General features: G+C 41.4%; 2 protein-coding genes across 3 annotated transcripts in view; one reads left to right on the forward strand and one right to left on the reverse strand.

The window, feature by feature from the left end:
* Positions 1–975: 975 nt before the first annotated feature.
* Positions 976–3,897, reverse strand: ino80c (INO80 complex subunit C). The gene is made up of 5 exons (XM_075466666.1): positions 3,607–3,897; positions 2,459–2,572; positions 2,252–2,363; positions 1,851–1,918; positions 976–1,758 (listed from the first exon to the last, which is right to left on the reverse strand). Exons 1-5 carry the CDS (start codon positions 3,784–3,786, stop codon positions 1,627–1,629), a joined length of 606 nt encoding a protein of 201 aa, XP_075322781.1. The 5' UTR covers positions 3,787–3,897; the 3' UTR covers positions 976–1,626.
* Positions 3,898–10,528: 6,631 nt separating this feature from the next.
* The window catches only part of galnt1 (UDP-N-acetyl-alpha-D-galactosamine:polypeptide N-acetylgalactosaminyltransferase 1), a 44,506-nt gene continuing 33,983 nt past the window's right edge, over positions 10,529–21,051 (forward strand). For both annotated transcript variants that reach the window (XM_075465424.1, XM_075465423.1), the window contains exon 1: positions 10,529–10,975. The gene's annotated coding sequence lies outside the window, so the exon portion shown is untranslated. The remainder of the gene's footprint in view (positions 10,976–21,051) is intronic.

Below are 21,051 nucleotides of genomic sequence, written 5' to 3' on the forward strand. Positions count from 1 at the left end.
AGCCCAAAACAATGTGTGTGTGTGAATCTGCCCTTGCTTTCCCAGGCTTTCCTAATTGTTTTGTCTTTCTACTCCTGGATCACTTTAGGTCATATGGAAAAGTACTGAGCCCTATTTAATTCATAATGTCTAAGAACAAAGCCAATTTTAACAGGTAATAAAATAATCAGTTTAGGACTATCACCGTGCTAATCCTCAAACTCTAACACCATATTAGCCTATATTGGTAATAGCCATCTTGTGGTTTGTGCTGCAGTTAAAAGATTATAGAGATCTTATGTAAGGCCGTAGGGAACTGTGTATTCACAGAGCCTGTGTAAAAAAAAATAAATAAATAGATGAATAAAATAAATGAACAAGAGTTGAAGGACATAGTTACTTTGATTAAATCTGATTTTTTTAATCAACAGGTAAGAGTTTATATCTCCTGGCTTCTCAACCCAGTGAACTGAAAATGTAACATTTTTACTCCGGCCTTTTTCTTATGTTCTTTGTTACTTTAGTGTTTACAATCTTGATATTTGCATTTGGATAGCAGGAATTATTTTCATGATAAATACATTGCATTGGACCTCATTTATTAACTAAGCACGAAAAATGCAATGAAAATGTATGTCTCTCCCTGCAAAGTGTGATTAATGAGACACCTTCAACTCTACAGGTCAGAGGGCAGTTCACAAACTAAACGAAGCTGTGGAATTAAAACATGCAGCACGATTGTAGCATTTAATGAACACGTCAAATTAGCTCTGGCTAGAGACAGAAAAATATAAAATTACAAATTCAACCAGCTGAAGAGATCTCAGAAAAATGCAGGTGTGGAGATTTTGGGTTTGGCTGCAGGATAACTGCAGGATGTCCAACAAATGTGATCGCGGTGATAAGTAAAACTGAGTCAGAAAAGATTTATTTTTGTCTGTCTCCATTTTCATCAAATGTGTACCTTCACCAAGAAAAAAAAGAAACGAAAAGAGACACTCTGAAATCAAACTTTAATAACAAAGTCAAGCTCGTGTTAACAGACAAAAAACAAGATTTAATGAAGAATTCATTCCAACAGCTTGGGAAAAAATAATTGAATTCTCCTCCACAACCTGGAAATAGAGACACTTTACAAAAGATGGTATACAGCGTGCTGTCCAGTAAAAATAAATACCTCCCAAGGACTTGACTGAGCAGGGGTAAATCCATGCCAAGTACCATAACTTGTCAGCGGAAGAATGAATACTTGTCTGGAAAATGTTATCTAGCATTCAAGGAATTCTGTTTTTTCAGATAAGTTAAAGTCAACCGTATGAAATCCTGAGAAATAGCTGAGATGGCATTTTACCATCTAGATAGTGACAAAACTGTTTGATAGAAACATCTCTAACATACAGACAAACCAACTATTCCGATCTTATTTGTCACTCAGTATCAATTATCACCTTCTTTATAAAAGCAGTGCAAATGTTCATCTGTAAGCCTTTGAGCTCCAGCTGTTGCTCTTTTAGCGGTGCTCAAAGCTGGGCTGACTCTCCGTGAGCGGTCTGCACTCTCTCATGGCCGGGCCAGCCGCATCCTCCACTGATGCGTGTTTAAATCTGGTTTGAACCCAGGTTTCGGGTTTCATGCTTTGCTCAAATGTCACGGTACGATGCATGTTGCCTTTCGGAGGGTCAGGTAGCCCGTGACGACATCAGTGGGGAGGAGACGGATGTAGGAGAACTCGTCAGACGATGTGAAGCGGAGCTTCGTCTGAGGGTCTGTGTAGTTTGCCTGGGGAGACACAAAAAGACAGCATTCATCAGCGCATTCTGTGCACAACACGTGCCTAAAGTAGCGCCGTCTCTGTTCAACCGATCACTCACAGGGAGTCCAGAGATGTCCGAGTATTTCTTGGCGGGCCTCAGGGAGGGAGGAGCGTCAATGCCGTAGTCTACAAACAGAGAAAGGTCATAAATTCAAATTGGAACGGTGACATTATGGGCATTTATTTGACATCGTCTTATATCTTTAGTGATAATATCACACAGTTTTGACATGCAGTACACTGCACAGAACAGCAAAAAGAAATATTTACGGTACTTTTAATGCCTTTTTGCTTAAATAAATTACACTACGTGAGCCTACTTTTGATTTAAAATGGACTTTAAACTGTCAACATTATTTTTACCCAAATGTTGTAGGATTTTGGAACCATAACGTTGCTTTAATATTTAGAGCTATCAAAAGTATGCGTGGCGTGTCAAAAGAAGCTCCGAAAGCTCACAGTTGGGATCGTCGAGCTTCCAGGGCAAAGTCCGCTCCAAAGCCAGAATCTGTTTGAGATTCTTCCAGGTCCTGTTCTTTTTGCCGGCTGCTGCTCCACCAATCCCAGAGTGCTGCCAAGGTGAGGTGAGAAACAAAACAGGAAGGGAAATGATCGAGGAGCAACAACAGCAGATGAATGTAAATCCAGGTGGGAGCAGGCGCTCACCATAAACGTGTGGTCTTTGAAAGGTGGAGGCTTTGCAGTGGACTCTGTGCAGGTCGGACCGCTGTCTACAGGTCCCGCTGCCTTACACTCAGCCACCGTCTCGACTGCTGTTATCTGAAGAAACACACATTTGGTTTTCAGTTATGTACATGGGCATTAGAGCTACGAGACAGAACAATAGAAGGTAGTGGCCCGTTCTGAATCAGGTTCTAGTGTAAAGTGTGTAGGCACTGTGGTGCCCTGGGCAATGTTCTTCAGGGAAATCAAGGGTCCTTACGTTCACGTGAATGTGACTTAGACATGTACCACCCAATTCAACATTGCTGTAGATCACACACCCCTTCATACGGTAAGGTTCAGAAGTTAATATAATTTATATTTGAATTAATGTACTAAAATGCAGTTATAAGGTTATACGTTTTATAGTTAACTATTTACATATTCATGTTACACAGTTATTATTAATATATTTACATGTTTAAATATTTACAATTGCGTCTTTAAATCAGTTAAGATAGTCTGTGGAATCTGCTTTTCTGATTCTTTCCTTTTTACCTCAGGTTAGGTCCTAGTTTCTGATTGGTTAGTTCAGTCACATGAAAACTGTGAAGCAGGAAGTGTTGTTGTTGTGAAGTGTGGACCCAGATTAAAGGGCTGCTTGAGAAAGTTATCTGTCTCCATCCTGCTGTTTCCTCTCCTCAAGAGTGATCCAACCACCACATATCGAACCCTCACGTTACAATAACAACGCTATTTGCTGACGGCAGAGTATTTTTGATGGTTCAGGAATTACTTTGAGACGTGCAGACGTGTCCTCCTGATTTCCCGGAGCTCTATCTGATTAAGCGTTTGTGTGAAGTTTTGGCGAATAGAAATCCTGTCCATGGAGGCCAAGCCTCGCACCTTGCAGGATTTAATATCGGTTGTTAAAGTGTTCGTTCCTAATAAAAACCAAACACTCTTGGGGACTTAAAGGGTTTGTGCCTGCATCGGTCAAAACAACGAAGTCAGGGAGCTTTCTTTGTCATAAGCGGCAGGTGACGTTGATATTTTGACTCACACAAATACAAATATCTGCCCCTTGTGTATACTATATTTGTGTACACAAGGAAATACCGTAGTTAAAACAACTTCAAGTCTGAATTTACCAGTGCTTGTGTTGTTGGTGTCGCTGCCAGCGGTCCTTTCTTCTTCTTGCTGCTGCTTCCGGTGGTCTGCTGAGCGCCTCCTGAGACCGCCGGACTACCGGGACGTTTCTTCCCCCGAAAAGCGGCAGCAATGGCGGCTGGCTGCTGCGTCTTCACAGTTATGGGGATCTGAGATGCCATCTGAATAGATACCGCTGAAAAAAAATAGCTGTAGTAAACTGTGTATCTTCAGCTTTCCTCCTCGACACTTAGCACTTAGCTCGACATCAACCTGAATATAATTAGCTTCCAATCCGGATGTGGAATAGATTAACTTCCGGTGAAAATCTACGTAATAAAATAATAAATGATTTATAGTTTTAAAAATATATATTCCAGTTTATGAGCATATAGTAAAACTAAAAAAGTATTCTGTTTCTAATTTTTAGCTTGTGTCTAGGTAAAAGGTTGAGGAGTTGTTTTTCAGTGGTTTTTTTTTTTTATAACAACTTTACACTTCACCTCAGTCTATCGTCAGTTAACTCCTATGAGTTGCCACTCATAGGAGGCAATATTTTTGGCTTGAATTTGTGACAAACTGTTCTCACTAACGCAGTTTTCAGAGGCATCCCTGACCCCATTTCCACAACAGAAGTCCGTTTTTAGTGCAGCCCTAACTGAGGTGCCAAATAATTTCAGAAATTTCATATTGTTTCTCAGTCACCCTCATTCTTTCCAATAATGTGTGCTTCCACTTTAAAACAAAGAGACCTGCTTAATTCTGCAAAAAAGACACACAAGCAGGAATTTATTTGCAACACCTGTGCTTTCAAAAGTGTGACAACTCATTTTTTCAAAGGTAATTCTTTGTTTTTTATCACCACTGATATTATCCTGAGAGGGTATTAAAAACATTTCATTCATGAGTCCAATGGTTTGTTGTGTAAACTGCTGGATTTACTTCCCTTAAATGAAATACTGAAAAAAATGGCACATTTTTATTCAATGCCATCATATCATGAATAAGAGCGCTCACAGAATAATACGGGGGAGAAAAAACTAACTTGATTTGTGAGTTGTTGTTTTTTTTACTCTCCATTTGATGTTTGAGCTGTTTGTTGCTAAATCTCACATCATCTGTTGGAGTTGTTACATGATTAACGGGAGGAATGTTGATGTGCACCCATATAAAGTGGAGCATGGCCAGTCTTATAAACTCAAGTTGATTCCAATGGAGGATTGGAAACAGTTGGCAAAAATGTAGAAGCAAACAGATGCAATTCCAGGACTTCTTTGCTCAGACACTAGATCTGTTCATTCAGTTGTCATCGGGGGGGGGGGGGGGGCTCGATAATAGGGGGTTAAGTGAAAATAAAATAACTGTAAGGTACCAACAAACAAAATGCAGTCTGATTGTTTCATAATTAAAGATGGTGCTGTTGAAACCAATGGCAATAAGCTCAGAAATTATGGAAAAACTTGTGCTTGTGGAATCATGCTGCCACCTTGTGTTTACGGCAGGTTTTACACACTGAAAACTGGCATCAAACTGCAGAGTTGCTGGATAAAAAGTCACCCTGAAGATACTTTGGAAGGTACTTTGGTTTAATTCATCTACAGATGCATCATCTTGAAAGAAATGTTTGAGGAGCTTGTTTTTGTTGCCTTGTTCTTTCTCTGTTTGCACCCCTTCTTCAGTTAAAGTTTTGGGATTTTACACACCAATATTTTCTTTCATCTTAAATCACTAATGTGTAAAAAAAAAAAAAAAGGCGTTAATGTAGGATTAAAGAGGATGCTGTTCTGCAGGTGTAATGTTTGTTCCCTGTAAAGATTTCTGTGAGGATATTTAGTTAGCTCTATTTCAAAAGGGTGAAAGGCTACAATCTGGACTGTATCTCACCCTGTCTGTTGTGGTCACACAAAACAAATAAGCTGAAGTTGCGATATCTAAACCAAATGCACAAATACTATATTATACTATAAGACTTTTTTATTCATTTTTCATAGCCATGTCATCTTGTTCAGTTTAGATTTGTGAAAATTATTTCTAAAGTTTATTCATCCATTGCTAAAACTTGCTTTGTTTTAAAAAAACTAAAACAAAATCAAGGACTAACTCACTTTTAAACCTGACAGCTCCAGAATATAACATGACAGTAAGACCTTTTGAATAATTCACTTTTTAAAACAGAACATTTGTACATCTTTTTCTTCTTTCTTCTTTGATTGTTTGACAATCTATGCCAGCATATTCGTCCAACATGTCGACCTTTTTTCCTCTACCTTCTTAAAGCGTTATGGAGCCTGCTTTAGAGGTCAAATTAAACCATCCGTGGCAATGGAAATTCACAGATACCAGCAGAAAATTGCCATCTGTCAGCTGAGTCATCTGTAACTTTTCCCAGTTTTTGACTTATTCTTGGTTTTCTATATTTCTGTATATTCATGATGACCGGGGCCTGAGGACCATATCATCACCATACCAAAGAAAATGTCAAATGAGAAGTACTCAACATTTTTAAGTGGCCCTGTTGAATCCCTAAATTTGCTCAATAATTTAGGAAAAAGTTAAGTTTAGAACTATTTCTGTCACATTATGTTTCTGTTGACCTGTTAAACTAAGTTGTAAACCAATGCTGTCTTTTCAAAGCTAGGAGATACTGATTTACATGTCATCTTTCTTCATATTACCTCTTTTAATATCAGAGTACCACCCTGACACTGAAGCAATATTTCAAGCTTCTGAAAAGTCTATATATATATATATCTATATAAATGTGGGGTGGGAACTGCTATCTTTGTTTATTCAGCAGTATCTGCCTCTTACCCCTGTCACAGTATTTAACGAAAAAAAAAGAATGCAGGAGTTGCCAAAACCCTTATCTTGTCGCAGTATCTCATTATATCTTACTACATCTGAGCTTGACCAGTCACTCATGTGTGAGCCCTTAAACACCTGGTTTGACTTGACCTGTAAAAGCATGAAAATAACAAAAACATAATCCATTTTCTGGATGTTCAGACGACGTTAAAGCCGGGTTACCTGTCGTCAAAAGTCTGCAGGCGTGCCCTCTGATTATCTTAGGGTATATTAGAGTAAGATGCTATGCCTTGGGAGATACACTGTTCCTCTATTCTCATTCAGTCACAGTGTTCCACACAGACATCTCTGAGGGAGAGTGCCTCTAGCTAATCCATCTGTCTGCGCTGGCCCACTTGGGAAGAACTTGTCAGCGTTGAGCGCCCCCACGCCGCATCGATCGACCCAATGCAAATTCAACACGGTGTATTCTGAGACGGTGAGGAGAACATCGTGAATTCTTGGATGCCACTATATATGTGAAGGAGTATCTGAGACTAACACAGAGACACATTATTGCTGCTCTGCTGTCCCTGTCCTCGCACCACCTACAGGACGGCTCTCACAGGAGAAAGGCTGTAACAGAGGAAGGTCTTTCTCAATGTCTCATCCATTTTTCAGCATCGGCACGCTGCTGCTGCTAATCATATGAATAAAGCATATTCAGAGACTCTACTCAAGCTCAATTTGAGACATACATGAATCTTTCATAGGTACAGTTATGACTATAAGCTGTCACAGAGTGGGCACTGAACTTTCTCAGCCTGCTTGTTACAAACTACTTTACTTGCCATATTAAACGGAGAGGATGCTGAAGCTGGCAACATCAAGGTGAAAGATTGTTGTTTTGCTTTGTCTTCCACCCACTGTGATCAGCTTTAATCTCTCCCCGTTGCATCAGAAAAGCCATGTTGTTTCCGTGCAGTTCATTTGAAAACCACATATATGCATACATTCTGCCAGGGGCTTTTCAGAGCACATTATGTAAGCCAGTTGGTGGAGTTTTCTATGGGTGGCAGGAGTGGGCTCAGCCTGGAGCAGATGTTATTGAGCCTGGTCAGCAGGTCATTGACTGGTGCCGAATCTGTGTCGATGGTTGTAATGGGAATAGATAGATCTTTTTATGAACAGGCATGTGCGTCTATCCTGCCTGAATCTCGCGTGGTCGAGTAGATTTGCTTTTTATCTTAGCGTTAATTTGACTATGCATGAGTACGTGTTGTGACTACGTGGATATTTACATGTGAGCAGAAACTTTTCAGAAGGGCTGCTCTGTATTTGCAAGCAAGTGCTCAATGTATTTGTCTAACAAAAGTACTGCGATGGAAATAAGCTGCGCATACCACAGTTTCTTAATGCACTCTGCTTGACTTAGACCTAGAAGTGCAACTACATTACATTGTTATTCGCATGCTTTTCGAGTTTTCTGCAGCTTTGAGTCATAAAAATGAGATGTAGCCTCTCAGTGACTTCATTAAGTCCAACAAAGTGATGCTAACACACTCCATAATGCCTGTTCAACAAAGTCGACTGGCACCATCTCTTGCACACGAATTGTTGGCCACCACTGATTGCACCTGGGACTGCATCGCCAATCAGGAGCGGAATTTACCATCCAGGTGAACGAGTCAGTAAACTGGTCCCAGCAAAAAAACAAACCAGCTCACTGAGTGAGGTAGCTAGCTCCTGCCTGGCACTGAGCATTCCCAGGTGGGTCTCTTATCCTGGCAATAAATCGCAATAATAAGAGGTCACGCCTGCAGTCACGACGTGTAAGCACTCCCATGATGGAGCAGGTAGTAATAAGCAATACTGCTGACATCTTATTTATAGCTTTTCTTGTAACCGAGCTTTTACCATTCGCCATAAACAACTCTACTTTTCTTTGTGGTTGAAAAGATGAGCCAATTCACTTCTCTCTGCTATTACTTCTTTTTCAGTCCAGTTTTTATCCTCAGAGTGCCGCCATAAATGTCAAGCCTTTAGCTGAGTCTGAGTTCTGATTGGAGTTATGGTTTGTTTGCAAGTAGTGGCTCATAAAAGTTATGGTCCTTGTAGGGCTTTCCACTAGCTTCAGCTGTGCTGTGTGGCTTCCGACACAAAAACATATACTGAGAAATTAAATCAGTGTTTTAGTCTATAAGTTACTTCATTCAGATTTTAGGAACGTAGAGCAGCCGCCGTTGGGTTTGATTGATGGGAAAGCTGTTTGCATACATTGGGTTTGCATTGGTTATTGAAAGAAAAATAAAACTTGTATTTCACACGGGTTTTGTATGCTATTCTTTTATAAAAGCAACAAGAAAGTAATAAGGCAAGTTTAGCCAATTCCAAGTCTTTTTAAAAGATTTTTCCACCTAACAAAAGAAAAATTGTGGAAGATCTTAGCTTGTATTTTCATATTATATCATTTTGGCGTATATATTCTTCATCTTACTTAAGAAACCAAGTGTTGATATGAGTCATACGATAAAATCTTGTGTATTGCTTATTGATAAATGTTTACTGCGCATGGCGTAGCAGTGCCAAAGACATGGGTATAAGATTTGCCAATTCATCAAAGGATAAACAGTGATTTGGTTTGTCTTTGCTATTGATATCATAAAAGATTCTCACAATAACCGATCAGAATTAATCGTGCCTAAACCTAACCAACTCTTCCACAACTACGACACTTATTAACTTCTCACTTATTGCTGGTTTCTACTTCTTTTACTCTTGTGAAAAGGTGGCTGAAGTGGATGTTTATTTTTACTTGGACCTTGGTCCAACTGGCTCAATCATATGAAGAAATGGAAAGTGTATTTAGGGAAGTTTATCTAAAGTTTTGAGGTATTTATGCTCATTTTAGCGTGTTTACTTGAAATGTCCAGTTTTATGCATTTGAGAGAAAAACATTATACTTCACCGTCTCTACAAGCTTTGGTTTCTTGTGACATTAAAGCTATGGTAGGTAATCCTAGAGAGCTAGCAAGAGAGCTAGCAAGATTCGAAAGTGTCCCCTCCTCTAAGCTCCACCCCCCCCTCCCCATTCCGTCAGTGCTTCATCCAAAACCGGTAGAACCGCATGCGCACACGGAGCAGGGAGCCGACAGAGGGGGGCGTAGGCAGAAAGCAGAGGCATCTGATTGGTTTTTGTAGGCGCTCCCGCTGATCTCGGATTGGTCAGCTTTTTCTCAGTCCTGCAGCTGCCACAGAGGTCTGATTATTTTCGTCCCTTTTTCTAAATACATCTTGTATAGATTTCTCTCAGGACAGACGGACCATTTCACCCAGTATTACAAAATGTGTTTCTGAACAGGATTACCAACCATGCCTTTAAAGATTAGAATTGTACATATTTGATAGATATGTGTTTAGAGTTCATTTTTATTAAGTGAGTGCTTGATTACAGTGCTTCTTTTAATTTGTCATGACTAATTTTGTCGATGAGTTAACAGCTCTAAAAAAAATGGGTTTTTTTTCCCTCTAAACTTCTAAAAAAAATATTCAAATGTTCAAATATCTCACCAGACCATCTAAGATTAGACAAAATGTGCAACAGCTGAAAACTGATTAGTGCCTCGGATTGTCTGTTTGGTCTTCCTTCCTCTTCACTCATCACAATACCACTCAAGTTTATCAAGTGTGTGTAAGTAACACTTCATGCAAACAAACTTAATCTTAAGTACCTACAACGATAACATGCTGCTTATTTGTGAACGCCAATCTGATTTTGGTAATTTGCAAATAATACATCACTTAAAGGGAGCATGTTGGCAACATGATCTTCAGAACCTTTTTTGTTTTTATCATATCAAGTCTGATTAGGCCATTAGAATATATATAAATATACATACATATAGCTACCACATTTATGTTACTTATACAGCTTTTTACTCTTGAATTAAAGATCCATCTGAGCCACCCCTGATTTGTGGAGGCTTTGTAAAGTATATCTGAATGAATCAACTCGTGCACAAACGCATATGTGTTGTGTGTAACGCCAACTCGACGCTTGGGATCAGTTATTTTTCCACTATATAACGGAGGATGGGATCAGTTCGAGAATTTCTTCCGGGTTGAGGTAGTCGAGGGAGGGATGAGCAGAGATGCTGCCTGTGTTTTCGCTGCACATCAGCAGCCAGGCTCCCTTTTCTCAGTCAGACAGACAGCGGCGGAGGCAGCACGTCCGCCCGGAGCGACACCTCTCACCGCAAAGCGTTACTGCCGACTGAACCGTCTGTCACATTAATGCTCATCTCATATGGATGTATCTCCCGTTTACGCTTGCTGACATTGGACTGGGCTCTGGTGGCCGCGTTGAACGCGAGAATCACCCCGACTTTTGTATTTTTTTTAGGTAACTGGTGTATCTCGACGGCACAGAGGGAGCCACTCTTCCCCCCCATCGTTAGCTCGCTAAGCTAGCTAGCCCGCTAACTTAGCTGTGATACTTTGTGCCGTATCAGCGTCAGTTTTCTGCCTCGTAGCTAGCCTGCGGTCCTCTGCGCCACAGTGGCAGATTGAGGTGACCCCTCACTCCAGGTAAGCGAGCTATATATGTGAAAATCTCCTCCTGTTATTGTTCTCCCAGTACCAAAGTCAACCACTGGTTTGCCTCTGGACAGTGAGCCACTAACGGTACCTAGCAGCAGTATATCGGCGCTATGGCAGAAGGGGTTCTTGTTGACAGAAGCAGCCAAGCAACTGGGATGTGATGCGACCCAGCGTTTAACACAATGATTGTCACTTTACCACTCAGCTAATGTGCCGACGTGCGCTTCTCCACAACAGTACGTGAATGAAAAGGGACCCTTTATCGACAAATATGCTCCTAGATACTTTTTTTTAGTCATGTAACGTCAGCGCTCAACCTTGACTGCTGATTTGCTGCGAATGGGGAGCTGCTGATAATGTAATCTCACACTGGCTACCTTTGAGTGCGGGGACTGTCTCTAACAGTTTATTCAAATAAGTGGCTGTTATCTGACATGTAGGGAGGAAGAAAAAAGAAAAGCGGTCCATGTTTAAAGTTGACCATAATGCTTGCAGTGGCGTGGTCATGTACTCTTTCTGGCTTCGTTTGCTCCTTTTTCCTCTGATCATTTGGGAGCTTCGGTGTCGCATCACAACCTGGAAAGATGAACCGTTAACCGGAGTGTTGGTGCCTGCTCTCTCTCCCGTGTCTGTTAGAGGTCAGATGATTCAGCTCAGCTTGACACAAATGGAGGCAAAAAAAAAAAACTAATGACCAGAATGACCCCGTTTCTCCTTGCTGGGCTGCTGGTTTTAAACCACAAACAGATTTTAATTACATTTTTAGTAATTGAATCTGATGGGGACATCTTATAACGTTTGGCTGAAACATTTTGGGCCTGATGTGTGTGTGAGTGAGAGAGACAGAGACTCCTTGAGTGAGTGAAAGAGGAGAGAATGATCCGCTTTAAAGAGCGTGCATTAACAATACTGTAATTATCTTCAGAGATAAGGAAATAGATTCACTATCAATCCAGCTAAAGTCACATTTGCAGAGGATGAGGATGTATGATTGACATGAAACCAATGGAATTAATCTGTGCCGTTCCTGGGGAGGATAGGAGGATGGAAAAAAGTATTCTTTATCTTCTGTGTGTGTGGCGTTTCCTGTATGAATGCAGTAGTTGTGCCTCAGTTGGAGCTCGTGGTATCTTCTATTCTACCTGTAGCATTGCTGGACATGGACTGGGGGCTTTGGTCATTTTTGAACAGAAGTGTCTTTGTAGCACAGCTAAATTACCTTAAAGAGGAGCTGACTTCAAGGAGGGGATGAGTTATGTGAAAAGTAATTGTCGTTACTGAGGAATCTATGCGGCACATACTGCATGAGTTTCTGGTTTTGGACGTGTGCATTTGCCCTGACATGGGCGTCTCATGTTCGCTGTTTGTCTTGCGTCAGAGCTGTATGTCTGAACGCAGCCCTGTTTTAAAGCATGACTGTCCAGCACTGAAAGGAAATGAATCATGTTCCTCATTTCAAGGCTGTTGAGTCGGTAGATGTGTTTCCTGCCCTGTGTGTGTGTGTGTTGACTCCGTTTTCTGGCCACAGCAGATGTGCGGGTGCGTATTTGTGTCCACATTTGAAATTAATAATTTGGAGATTTTGTGATGTGGGAGCGTTTATGTTCAACTCACGGAAATTAATTTAGATTTGCAAGAAAAATCAAGTTATGCCTCTTCAGATGGCAGAAATGGCACCAATGAGGGTCTCGCGTGTTTAGAATTAAAAGTGCTCGTTTAGTTAAGCACGTGACAACTCATAAAGAGTATGTGTGAGTAAGAGGTTGGGTGTGTTTCCACTATGTAACAGTAGTGCAGGTGGTTATAATTGCTCTAATGAACATGCTTTTGACTCTAGTTACTTTTATTTTCACAGAAATTTCTAACTTCTGAAGTCTATGTGTTTCTACTCTTCTTTGATTTTCTAATTTAGTGAATAATATTGACAGTAAAGGAGAAAAAGGTCAAAATATTTGACATCCAGTCTGTTTGTGTTTGTATTGGCGTTTGTCATCGAGCGTGGCTGTGGTGCATTTATTGCTCCGAGTAGTTCTGGAACAATAGTTCTTTTCTGACCCGAGTCTCCGGAGGGAGGCAGCAGCATTCGGCGTTCCCGGCACTCTGTGTGCCAGCGAGCCTTGGTTTGGGATTGGGTTTCCACAGCCACCTGGAGCTCAGAGCACAGGAATGCCATTGTTCCTCTTTGCAGACTATGGCCGGATCAGACCCACATGCAAACACACGCATGCACATAAACAGACACATCCAAGAGGAACTCATACGAATCTGTGCATCCCCCAAAAGTTAGGTCACCCTGCTTTGTTGCGTTGCCACTGCTCACACAAAGAGACAGTGAAACATCAGGTCAGTGCTCACTCTGGGACTTGATGCTTGCAGTAACATGACTTCGTATGAGGTTTTTACTCCGTAGATGCAAATCAAACCAAATAACTGTTGGAAGTTGTATTCTCTTTTTGTCTTAGTAATTTGCCGAAGATCTTATAAAGGCTTGCGAGGAAGTTTGCTAATGTGAAAGAAGGTTTTCAGTAAATCATTTAGCTTGATCGACCGAGCTGGCTCTCGTTTCACCATCAGAATAGCTCATTCTGGTACGGGTTTCTTTTCGGTGGGTAATCCGAGGTCATTAATTTCATCGGTTTTGTAGGCCAACCTGTGCCGCTGAGCAGGGTTAGAAAGTGTGAGGCTTGGTGCTCCTCGGCTATGATGGTGGCTGATGGCTGCGCAGCCCCTGCCAGGCGTGCGCAGACACAAAGGCCGGGCCAAGAGCTGGCCGATAACCGATAGGGATCATGACACGACAGCGGGCAGACTCTGCCGCACACTTAAACCTTCATTTGAAAAGGAAAAGAGAAGAGAAGGACTGGCTGCACGCTATTACTTTTATTGCATGTGCATTGTCTATGAAAATATTATCCAGAGTCGGTGGTTCACAGAGCTGCAGCCAAACAGAAGTTCTAAAAAATTATGCGAGGTGCAAGACACGGAGCATGAATGCAAACCCAGCCCAGGGGATGAGTTATGTGATGCCCTGTTGGAGAAAAGAAGAATTGCTTCATCGCTCTATCTACAGGAAAGAGAACAGAATAGAATAGAAAAATACTTTATTCATCCCCCAGTGGGGGAAATTCAAAATACGCTTTGTTGTGAAAATGCAGTGAACTTAAGCGTGTGTTTAGCTGATGGCATGTGTGTAACTGTAGTTTGAGAAGTAGCTTTGGTAACTCGCAGATGTAATGATGTGTTAAATAGCTGTCTGCTCTGTAAAGTTGCTTAACCCATCTAGCTATTTGGACCTTCTTTTCTTTTTTTTTTTATTAGAATTAGGGTTAATGCTTAATTGTAGTTAGATAAAGTGGTAAAAGGTTTGATATACCGGTATGTCTATTGGTTTTCTTTGCTAGGTTTGAACCTGATTTAATGTTTGCTTCTCTCCAGCCGGCTCTGCTCTGATATACTTATTCACAATAAAGGGTCATTTTGACAACTTTTCTTTCTCTTATCAGACAGTACAACAATTAACCACCAGTGAGAGATTTTACACGACTAAAATCCCATTTGACAAAGTCTGTTGTTGCTGGTTGTACTTCCATGCAAGATAACTGATGATTTTGGTTCGCTCGAAGAGCTTCGGGCTGAGGAGAGTGACGAGGGTCGAAAAGGGCGGTTGGGCTCATGTGGCTGGTGACACTTCAGCGGAATTCAGCCCTAGTTTGTCAAACGCATTGAATGCTGGCTGTTTTATCAGAAAATAAGTATTTGTTAACAATTAGGAGATGCTGTAAGCAAGTGCAGCCCAGCTTGTTGCTGACAAATACAGAGGGAAAGGCTTGCTGGGGGTTGTGCCTTGAATGAGATGAAATGCACATAGTGGCGTGACTTAACAGAGGAAGCAGATAGTGTCAGATAATGTCTCTATAAACGATATTGTCTCTTTTATATCTCGTTTGAAAAAACAACATAACTTAAAAAATAATGCAAAACCACCCCGGCCAAGCCAGAATTAATTTGCGTTATTTACTCCACCGGCTATCAAACTGATTTAAGCCCCTTTCACACTGAGGAAGAACCCGCGTTTAATTCGCAAATTTAGTGTGTCCGCTGTTCCTTTCACACTGATGATCTGGGCTGGGGTGTCAACTCGATTCGCCATTCGATCCGCGTCGGACCCTAGTCTTTTTGCCGAGCCGAATTATGGACCTCTGCGGGAAGGTGCCTACGTCATTGTACACGCCCAGCATTTTATGTGTTTCGTGTGACGCAAACTCGGCTTCAGGCGGCACGGATCAACTAATACGCCAAGCTTTCACATTGCTCGGCGCGGGATGAAGTGGCAATTTGGAGCCGCGATGGTAGCGGATCTCAGTGTGAAAACAGCTTTACATTAAAATGCTAATGTCTTGTGTTGGTTCAGCCTTTGGACTGTGTGCTTTCTGCTGAATCACCGCCTGAATCACAATTTGGTTTTACAACGGACTAATTGACCAATCGAAGAGGTCCCAAACTTTTTATTTTTTTTATTTCATTCACTGCGCCATCATTTGAAGTCTGTCGGTGATGTACTGTAGCATGAGGACATTGTGCCCTTTTAACAAATCCATTGGAGGTGTGAAAAAAGAAGTCCTTGTTAACCCGCTGCTCCTCAGCCTTTCATTCATGTGTGAGGGAGCAGCTGAGTAACAGCAGCATTGTTGGTTAGAACTGCCTTCCCCTTATGTACACCCCCTTTTCATCTGAGTTGCTACCTCACTACCCCCCCGGCCCACCTCTGTACATTCAAACAGGACACCGATGCAGAATGTGTAAAGGCCATGTCATTATGTGAGACATGACCACTGAACAGTAGCTGTGTAGTTGTGTGGATTAAACAATGTTTTGAAACATTTGCATCATTGAGTTATACAAGTTAGGGCCTTAACCGTTGCTGCTTTCATTCATTAAACTATACACCCTTATCATGTTGTGACACAAGTCCAAATGTCTGCAGTGAAAAAGATCTGTTTGGCAGATGTCATTAACCCCAGAGGAAACTTTATTGTTTTGCTTGGAGCCTCCTTCCTCAGTGTCAAGCTGCTCTCACGGTGCGACACCACATAATTCCAGTTCCTTCTTTCTCTGGGAAATATTTCAGTATTACACCTTCTTTTTTTTTTTCTCCAGACAAGCAGCTTGCTTTGCAACTATTCATAATTGTTTCAAATGATAGCTCTAAATGCCTAATTATCCTAAGGAACTGTGTACATGGCTACATACACATATTATAAAAGTTAAGACTTAACTACTGGACCTGTATTTAGAGGAAAATCTGCTTACACCAACACGGAGTGTGCTCTTAAAGCCAATCGGGAGAGGTGTGTGGGTTTTAAAACGATCTGCTTCTGACTCCTTTTGAAGTGAGCACATTCTGGGCAGTCTGAAACCGCCCTGGAGAGCCCGGGGCCTGAGATGCCGCAGTTCACAACTTTGGTTTGTTGTGAACTGTTGCTTCCAACCTTTTCTGTGGGAGGTCATCGTACATGCAAGCACAGCTGAATTCACCCCACAAACCTTGTCTTTAAGTCGGTTGAATGGTGATTTTTGTCAGGTGATCTTGTGGTAATAAAATCTGGATTTTATTAGAACAAAGCGACCGTATAGAAAGGCTTTAAAGCGTCAACGAGTCGGTTTGGGACATTTTAACCATCTGACAAAAGAATCAGTAAAAATGAGTTAAATTAGCGTCTTTATAGGAATTTCAAAAGTCCAGTTTTGGTCACGAAATGTTTTTTCCCTGCGTCATACAAATATGCTTATTGAGTTCAACTGTGGGTTAATGGTATGACCCTGCATCTTGTAGGTGTGAAGTAACGCAATTTCCACAAGCAAGATTTTCTGAGAAAACGGATTTTTGACTTTTTTTAACCGGAGTCAGCCCTGCACCACAAAACCATCATGCAGAATACGGATCATTGGTGCCTATTGTCGTCCCTGGGTTATTGGGCCTCCATGTTGGAAACTTTTGTTGGTTTGTTGATTAAAGGAAGAAAGAAAAAAAAAAAAAAAAAGGGATCTTTGCCCACAGCATACGTAAGGGAACCGACAGTGATTACTTCGGTGTAAAGTTGGCATAATTGCCAAAACGCCTTGAGCTGATAAATGTTCCCAACAACTGCAGAATCATGCCGGTGTGTTTTTTTTGTCCAGTTTGAATGGGGCTTTCATAACAAATACGTCTTTAGAGAAATATGACGAGCGTCTTATTTTAATCTTCTTTTTCAATTGTAAGGACGACCAGTCTGTTGCAGTGCTCAGTATGCACGTGTTTTTCCAGGTGTGAATGTCAAGACACTTGCGTAAGTTGCATCTGGTCTTCATTTGTTATTAAACCAGGGACATTGTAGCTTTTAGTTTTTTTAATCAAACTGTCTCTTTAATTGAAAGAATTAGCTTTGGTGTGTTGTTTGTGTCGTAGGACGTTTATCAGGCCTGTAGCGTCATTTCAGCTACTCTGCTTGAAACGGCCAGCCAGCCCTGACAGTTCCTCCGGATGTTGATGGGTAATTTGGCGAGATCAGATAGCAAAGGCTTAAATGGTTGATCTTCAGACAAAGTGAGAGAGAACAGAAAATAGTGTGAGAAAGAGAGGGAAGCAAACCATTTGACAGCATTTAGCAGTGTTTTTTTTTTTTTCTCCTGGCTCTCATTTTTCTAGGATTTTATAGACGGGCTATTGCACCGTGTGCATGTATGTGCGCCTGTGCGCGGGTCCTCTTGCTCTCCAGTGGGTCACATTAGGGATAGAGTTGCGCAGAAGTGGGTCAGTGTGTGCCACCAGGGAGTCTTGCCAGCTCTCTGCTCCCTACTTCACAGACTGGAATCAACTAAAAGCCAACGCAAGCACACAGACCTTTTGGTGTGTTCCGAATATGTGTGAATTTTTCCTTGTGAGTTTTAATTGATGGTGCGAGGATCTCATATTCAAACAGAGTGGAAAGCGTGTGATCTTTGCTTTTTCCTCATTCAGTGACCTAACGTAACCCCTGCCTAGTTTTTATTACTCTTGGTGAAAACATTGCAATTGTGAGTGCAAAAGACAGTGGTGAACCACAGTAAACCTCACACGGTATATATATTTTTTTCCTGCATATTGAGCTTCTACAGATGATTCAGAGGCTGTCGCACTCGGTGTGTCTCAGCTGGATGGACGCAGTGTTTCTGCTGGCTTAATGATAAGGAAATGGGATTTAGAGCAGTATTCAGCAGAGGTTTATTTCAACTCTGAGCGGCAGTCTCTTGTTTACTGCGTTGGTTCGTCTCTGAAAAGGAATTAATGGTCTATTTCTGTTCCCGGGCTTTGTTTCCTGTGTCCCCGTGTTGCTGAATAAAGATGGCATCGTGAGTTCTTTAGAAGAAAAAGATATAACCGTTTCTTTAAAGGCCGGATTATGTCACCATTTAGCAGAAATCGCCTCCCAACTTCCACGAATTTCAAGAAAGTACAGGAAGTTGCTGCTTCAAATCAAGTGGCGCTTTTTATAGGATGGTGTCGAAGAGTTTTTCTATTTCCGTTTTCCCTAAGTGATCCTGTAACCTGTTATGCCTTAACTGTCATTGAAACCAAGGTGAAATGTTACAAATATTCAGAAATACAAATCCTGTAATCCATATTCATGTTTGTCCAAATGACTACATGATAAGCGTTAAACGTAAATGTGAATTTCTGTTCCTTATCGCTTCTCTCAGCTCATTATTTCATTTTTACGGGTCTCGACGTAATTGTATTTCTTTAAACTGTAGAAGTCTCACCACGAATTGATTAGCTGCTCAACAGCAAATGAACTGACAGCAGCAATTGTTCAAGATGAGTCATTTGAGGACTCACCTTGGGATTTACCCTCTTTGCTCATGTTGGCTATATATCCGAATGCAGCAGGCAGCTGTTCTCAGAGCAAAAGATCTGAAAGACAACACTGCACCACCTGATCAGCACAAAGCTGCACACAGCAAAAAAAAAAAAAGAAAAGAAAAGAAAAGCTAGTCAAGAGAAAATTAAAGAGCAATTCACCAAGTTGAGAATACAAATCGCATGATAATACTAATTTGATCATTACTGAAAATATCAATATGAAACTGCTTGCTAAAAAGCCAGTATCGACTAATACGGTGATAAGTAAAATACTGTGGCTTACAGTGGGAACGTGGAAGAGAAAACTCATTTTCTAGGGATGTTTTGAAAAGATAAAGAGGCTTACGGTGTGCTTTTTGTTGTTTTGAGTGCATATTTGATGGCTTATTTTTTTAGCACCTGGACATGCGAATGCAACTTTGTTAACTCGAGCAAAATCCAGCCCAGTTTGCTGCTGCAGCAAGTCATCTGGGTAGTTTGTGAGATCCTTTGTATGGCTGGCACAAAGCTTGGAGAGTCACCTCAAATATCTGAATAGATTGAAGTAATAAAGACTGCAGCAGCTAGGCTGATTTATGGTCGGAAACCAGGTCGTCTGCGTGTGTGTCGTAGTTAACGCAGACATGCCCCCGCCCCTTACGCAGACACTCTGGTGCACCTCCCCAAAATTGTAACTCACCGCAGACAGTGCCGCAGACATCGCCGCAGGGAGGAGAGAAAGGAGGCCTCTGATTGGTCAACTCTACATCCGCTCTACACTATGCGTATTTCCGGTTTGCTAACCGGCTAATGGTGACACTAACCGTGCTAACCGTGACGATTCTTTCGCCTCTCTGCCAGTTCCAGTAGTAGCAATATTTCTTCCATTTCTAGATCGATCAGCTGCATCTCAATTAAAGTGCGCATTCGTCCTGTCGCCATTGTTGTTGAATGACCTCCGTAAACGTAACACCCACAATCCTAGCTTGTTCGTGATTGTCCCTCTTGCGTTGTGGCGTGGGATTAACATAGCGCAGACAGCGCTTCAAGGCATAAATCAAAAATAACTGCGTCGTGTCTGCGACAAGCTCACTGCGACACACTGCTGCGAGAGTATACACGGCCCTTTAGCCGTGTGTTGAGTAACCTTATATGTTGTGTTCATCTAAGCTCCAACAGTGCACCTCTTTGTAAACATGTGCAGATCATTTGTGTCAGTATTTTGCACACAGCATCTGTTTCAGCGAGATACTACTTGGTTTCCATGGTTACTGCCATGCTCCTCTCCCATCCGCCTATGACCCCCATAGGAGAAGATGGGATATGTCCAATTTCTGCTGACTCATGAAGAAACAGTTGGATGGTACACATTTCTCCTCATTCTGGCCCAGAATATTAGTTTGTGTGGCTTTTTTTTTAAATGTTGTTCAGCATTGGGCTGTCAAGGTTATGACATTTTTAATTGACAGGGAATTGTCATACAGATAATTGTGAGTAAGGGCTTAAATATTTCTCTCTATTCATCTTTGCCCCACCATTTACTATAATCCTACTAATAATGCAATACTTCACATAACCATTAAAAAAAGAACAATATATATAAAATTTGTCCTCTGCAGAAGACGGCGCTGCCAAACAAATAGCCCTTTTCACGTTTCGCTTGCAGCTTATAAGTGGAAATGCCAGATCGAGGGGTCTCAGCGCCACATTGGTGTGTGTTTGCGCACGTCGAGCCAGTGTCATAGAGTGATGCCGGCTTTGACTTGCTTATTCTGCCTCTGTCACTTCCAACCCTGCATAGTGCCCCTTCTCCTCATTACGCCAATGCGGAACGAAGCTGCATCAGCCCTGGCTTGAAAGTCGTGTGTGAAAAGGCCAAATGCCTCCATTAAAAGGGCGGACACTCTGTATCTCAATAAATCAATCAGAAGGTGGGGATTGATGTGGAAAAATGATATTTCTGTTAGTTTCATGAAAGAGCCTTGCTAGATGTAGATCATGTAGACATGATCATACTTATTTCAGATATTTGCAATAATGCCATTAATAAAACACTTTGACTGGCCCAGTTGGACACAGTACATGTGTACTGACCTCTATATCCAACTCACATTACTTCCTTTGTAAGACTTGAACCTTGTAGAAGTTTTCATTTGTTTTTGTTTTTTTGTTTTTTTTCATAGAATCATCTGTTCACCCACTT

This window comes from Odontesthes bonariensis, chromosome 5 (assembly GCF_027942865.1).
Source record: "Odontesthes bonariensis isolate fOdoBon6 chromosome 5, fOdoBon6.hap1, whole genome shotgun sequence".
NCBI lineage: Eukaryota > Metazoa > Chordata > Actinopteri > Atheriniformes > Atherinopsidae > Odontesthes > Odontesthes bonariensis.

What these genes read in the sequence shown, in the direction of transcription:
- ino80c (XM_075466666.1), bottom strand. Translation starts at nt 3,786, where the DNA reads ATGGCATCTCAGATCCCCATAACTGTGAAGACGCAGCAGCCAGCCGCC. An exon ending in CACCAACAACACAAGCACTG is followed by an intron (nt 2,573 to 3,606) that starts GTAAATTCAGAC and finishes GTGTTTCTTCAG; the next exon opens with ATAACAGCAGTCGAGACGGT. An exon ending in GAAGCTCGACGATCCCAACT is followed by an intron (nt 1,919 to 2,251) that starts GTGAGCTTTCGG and finishes CTCTGTTTGTAG; the next exon opens with ACTACGGCATTGACGCTCCT.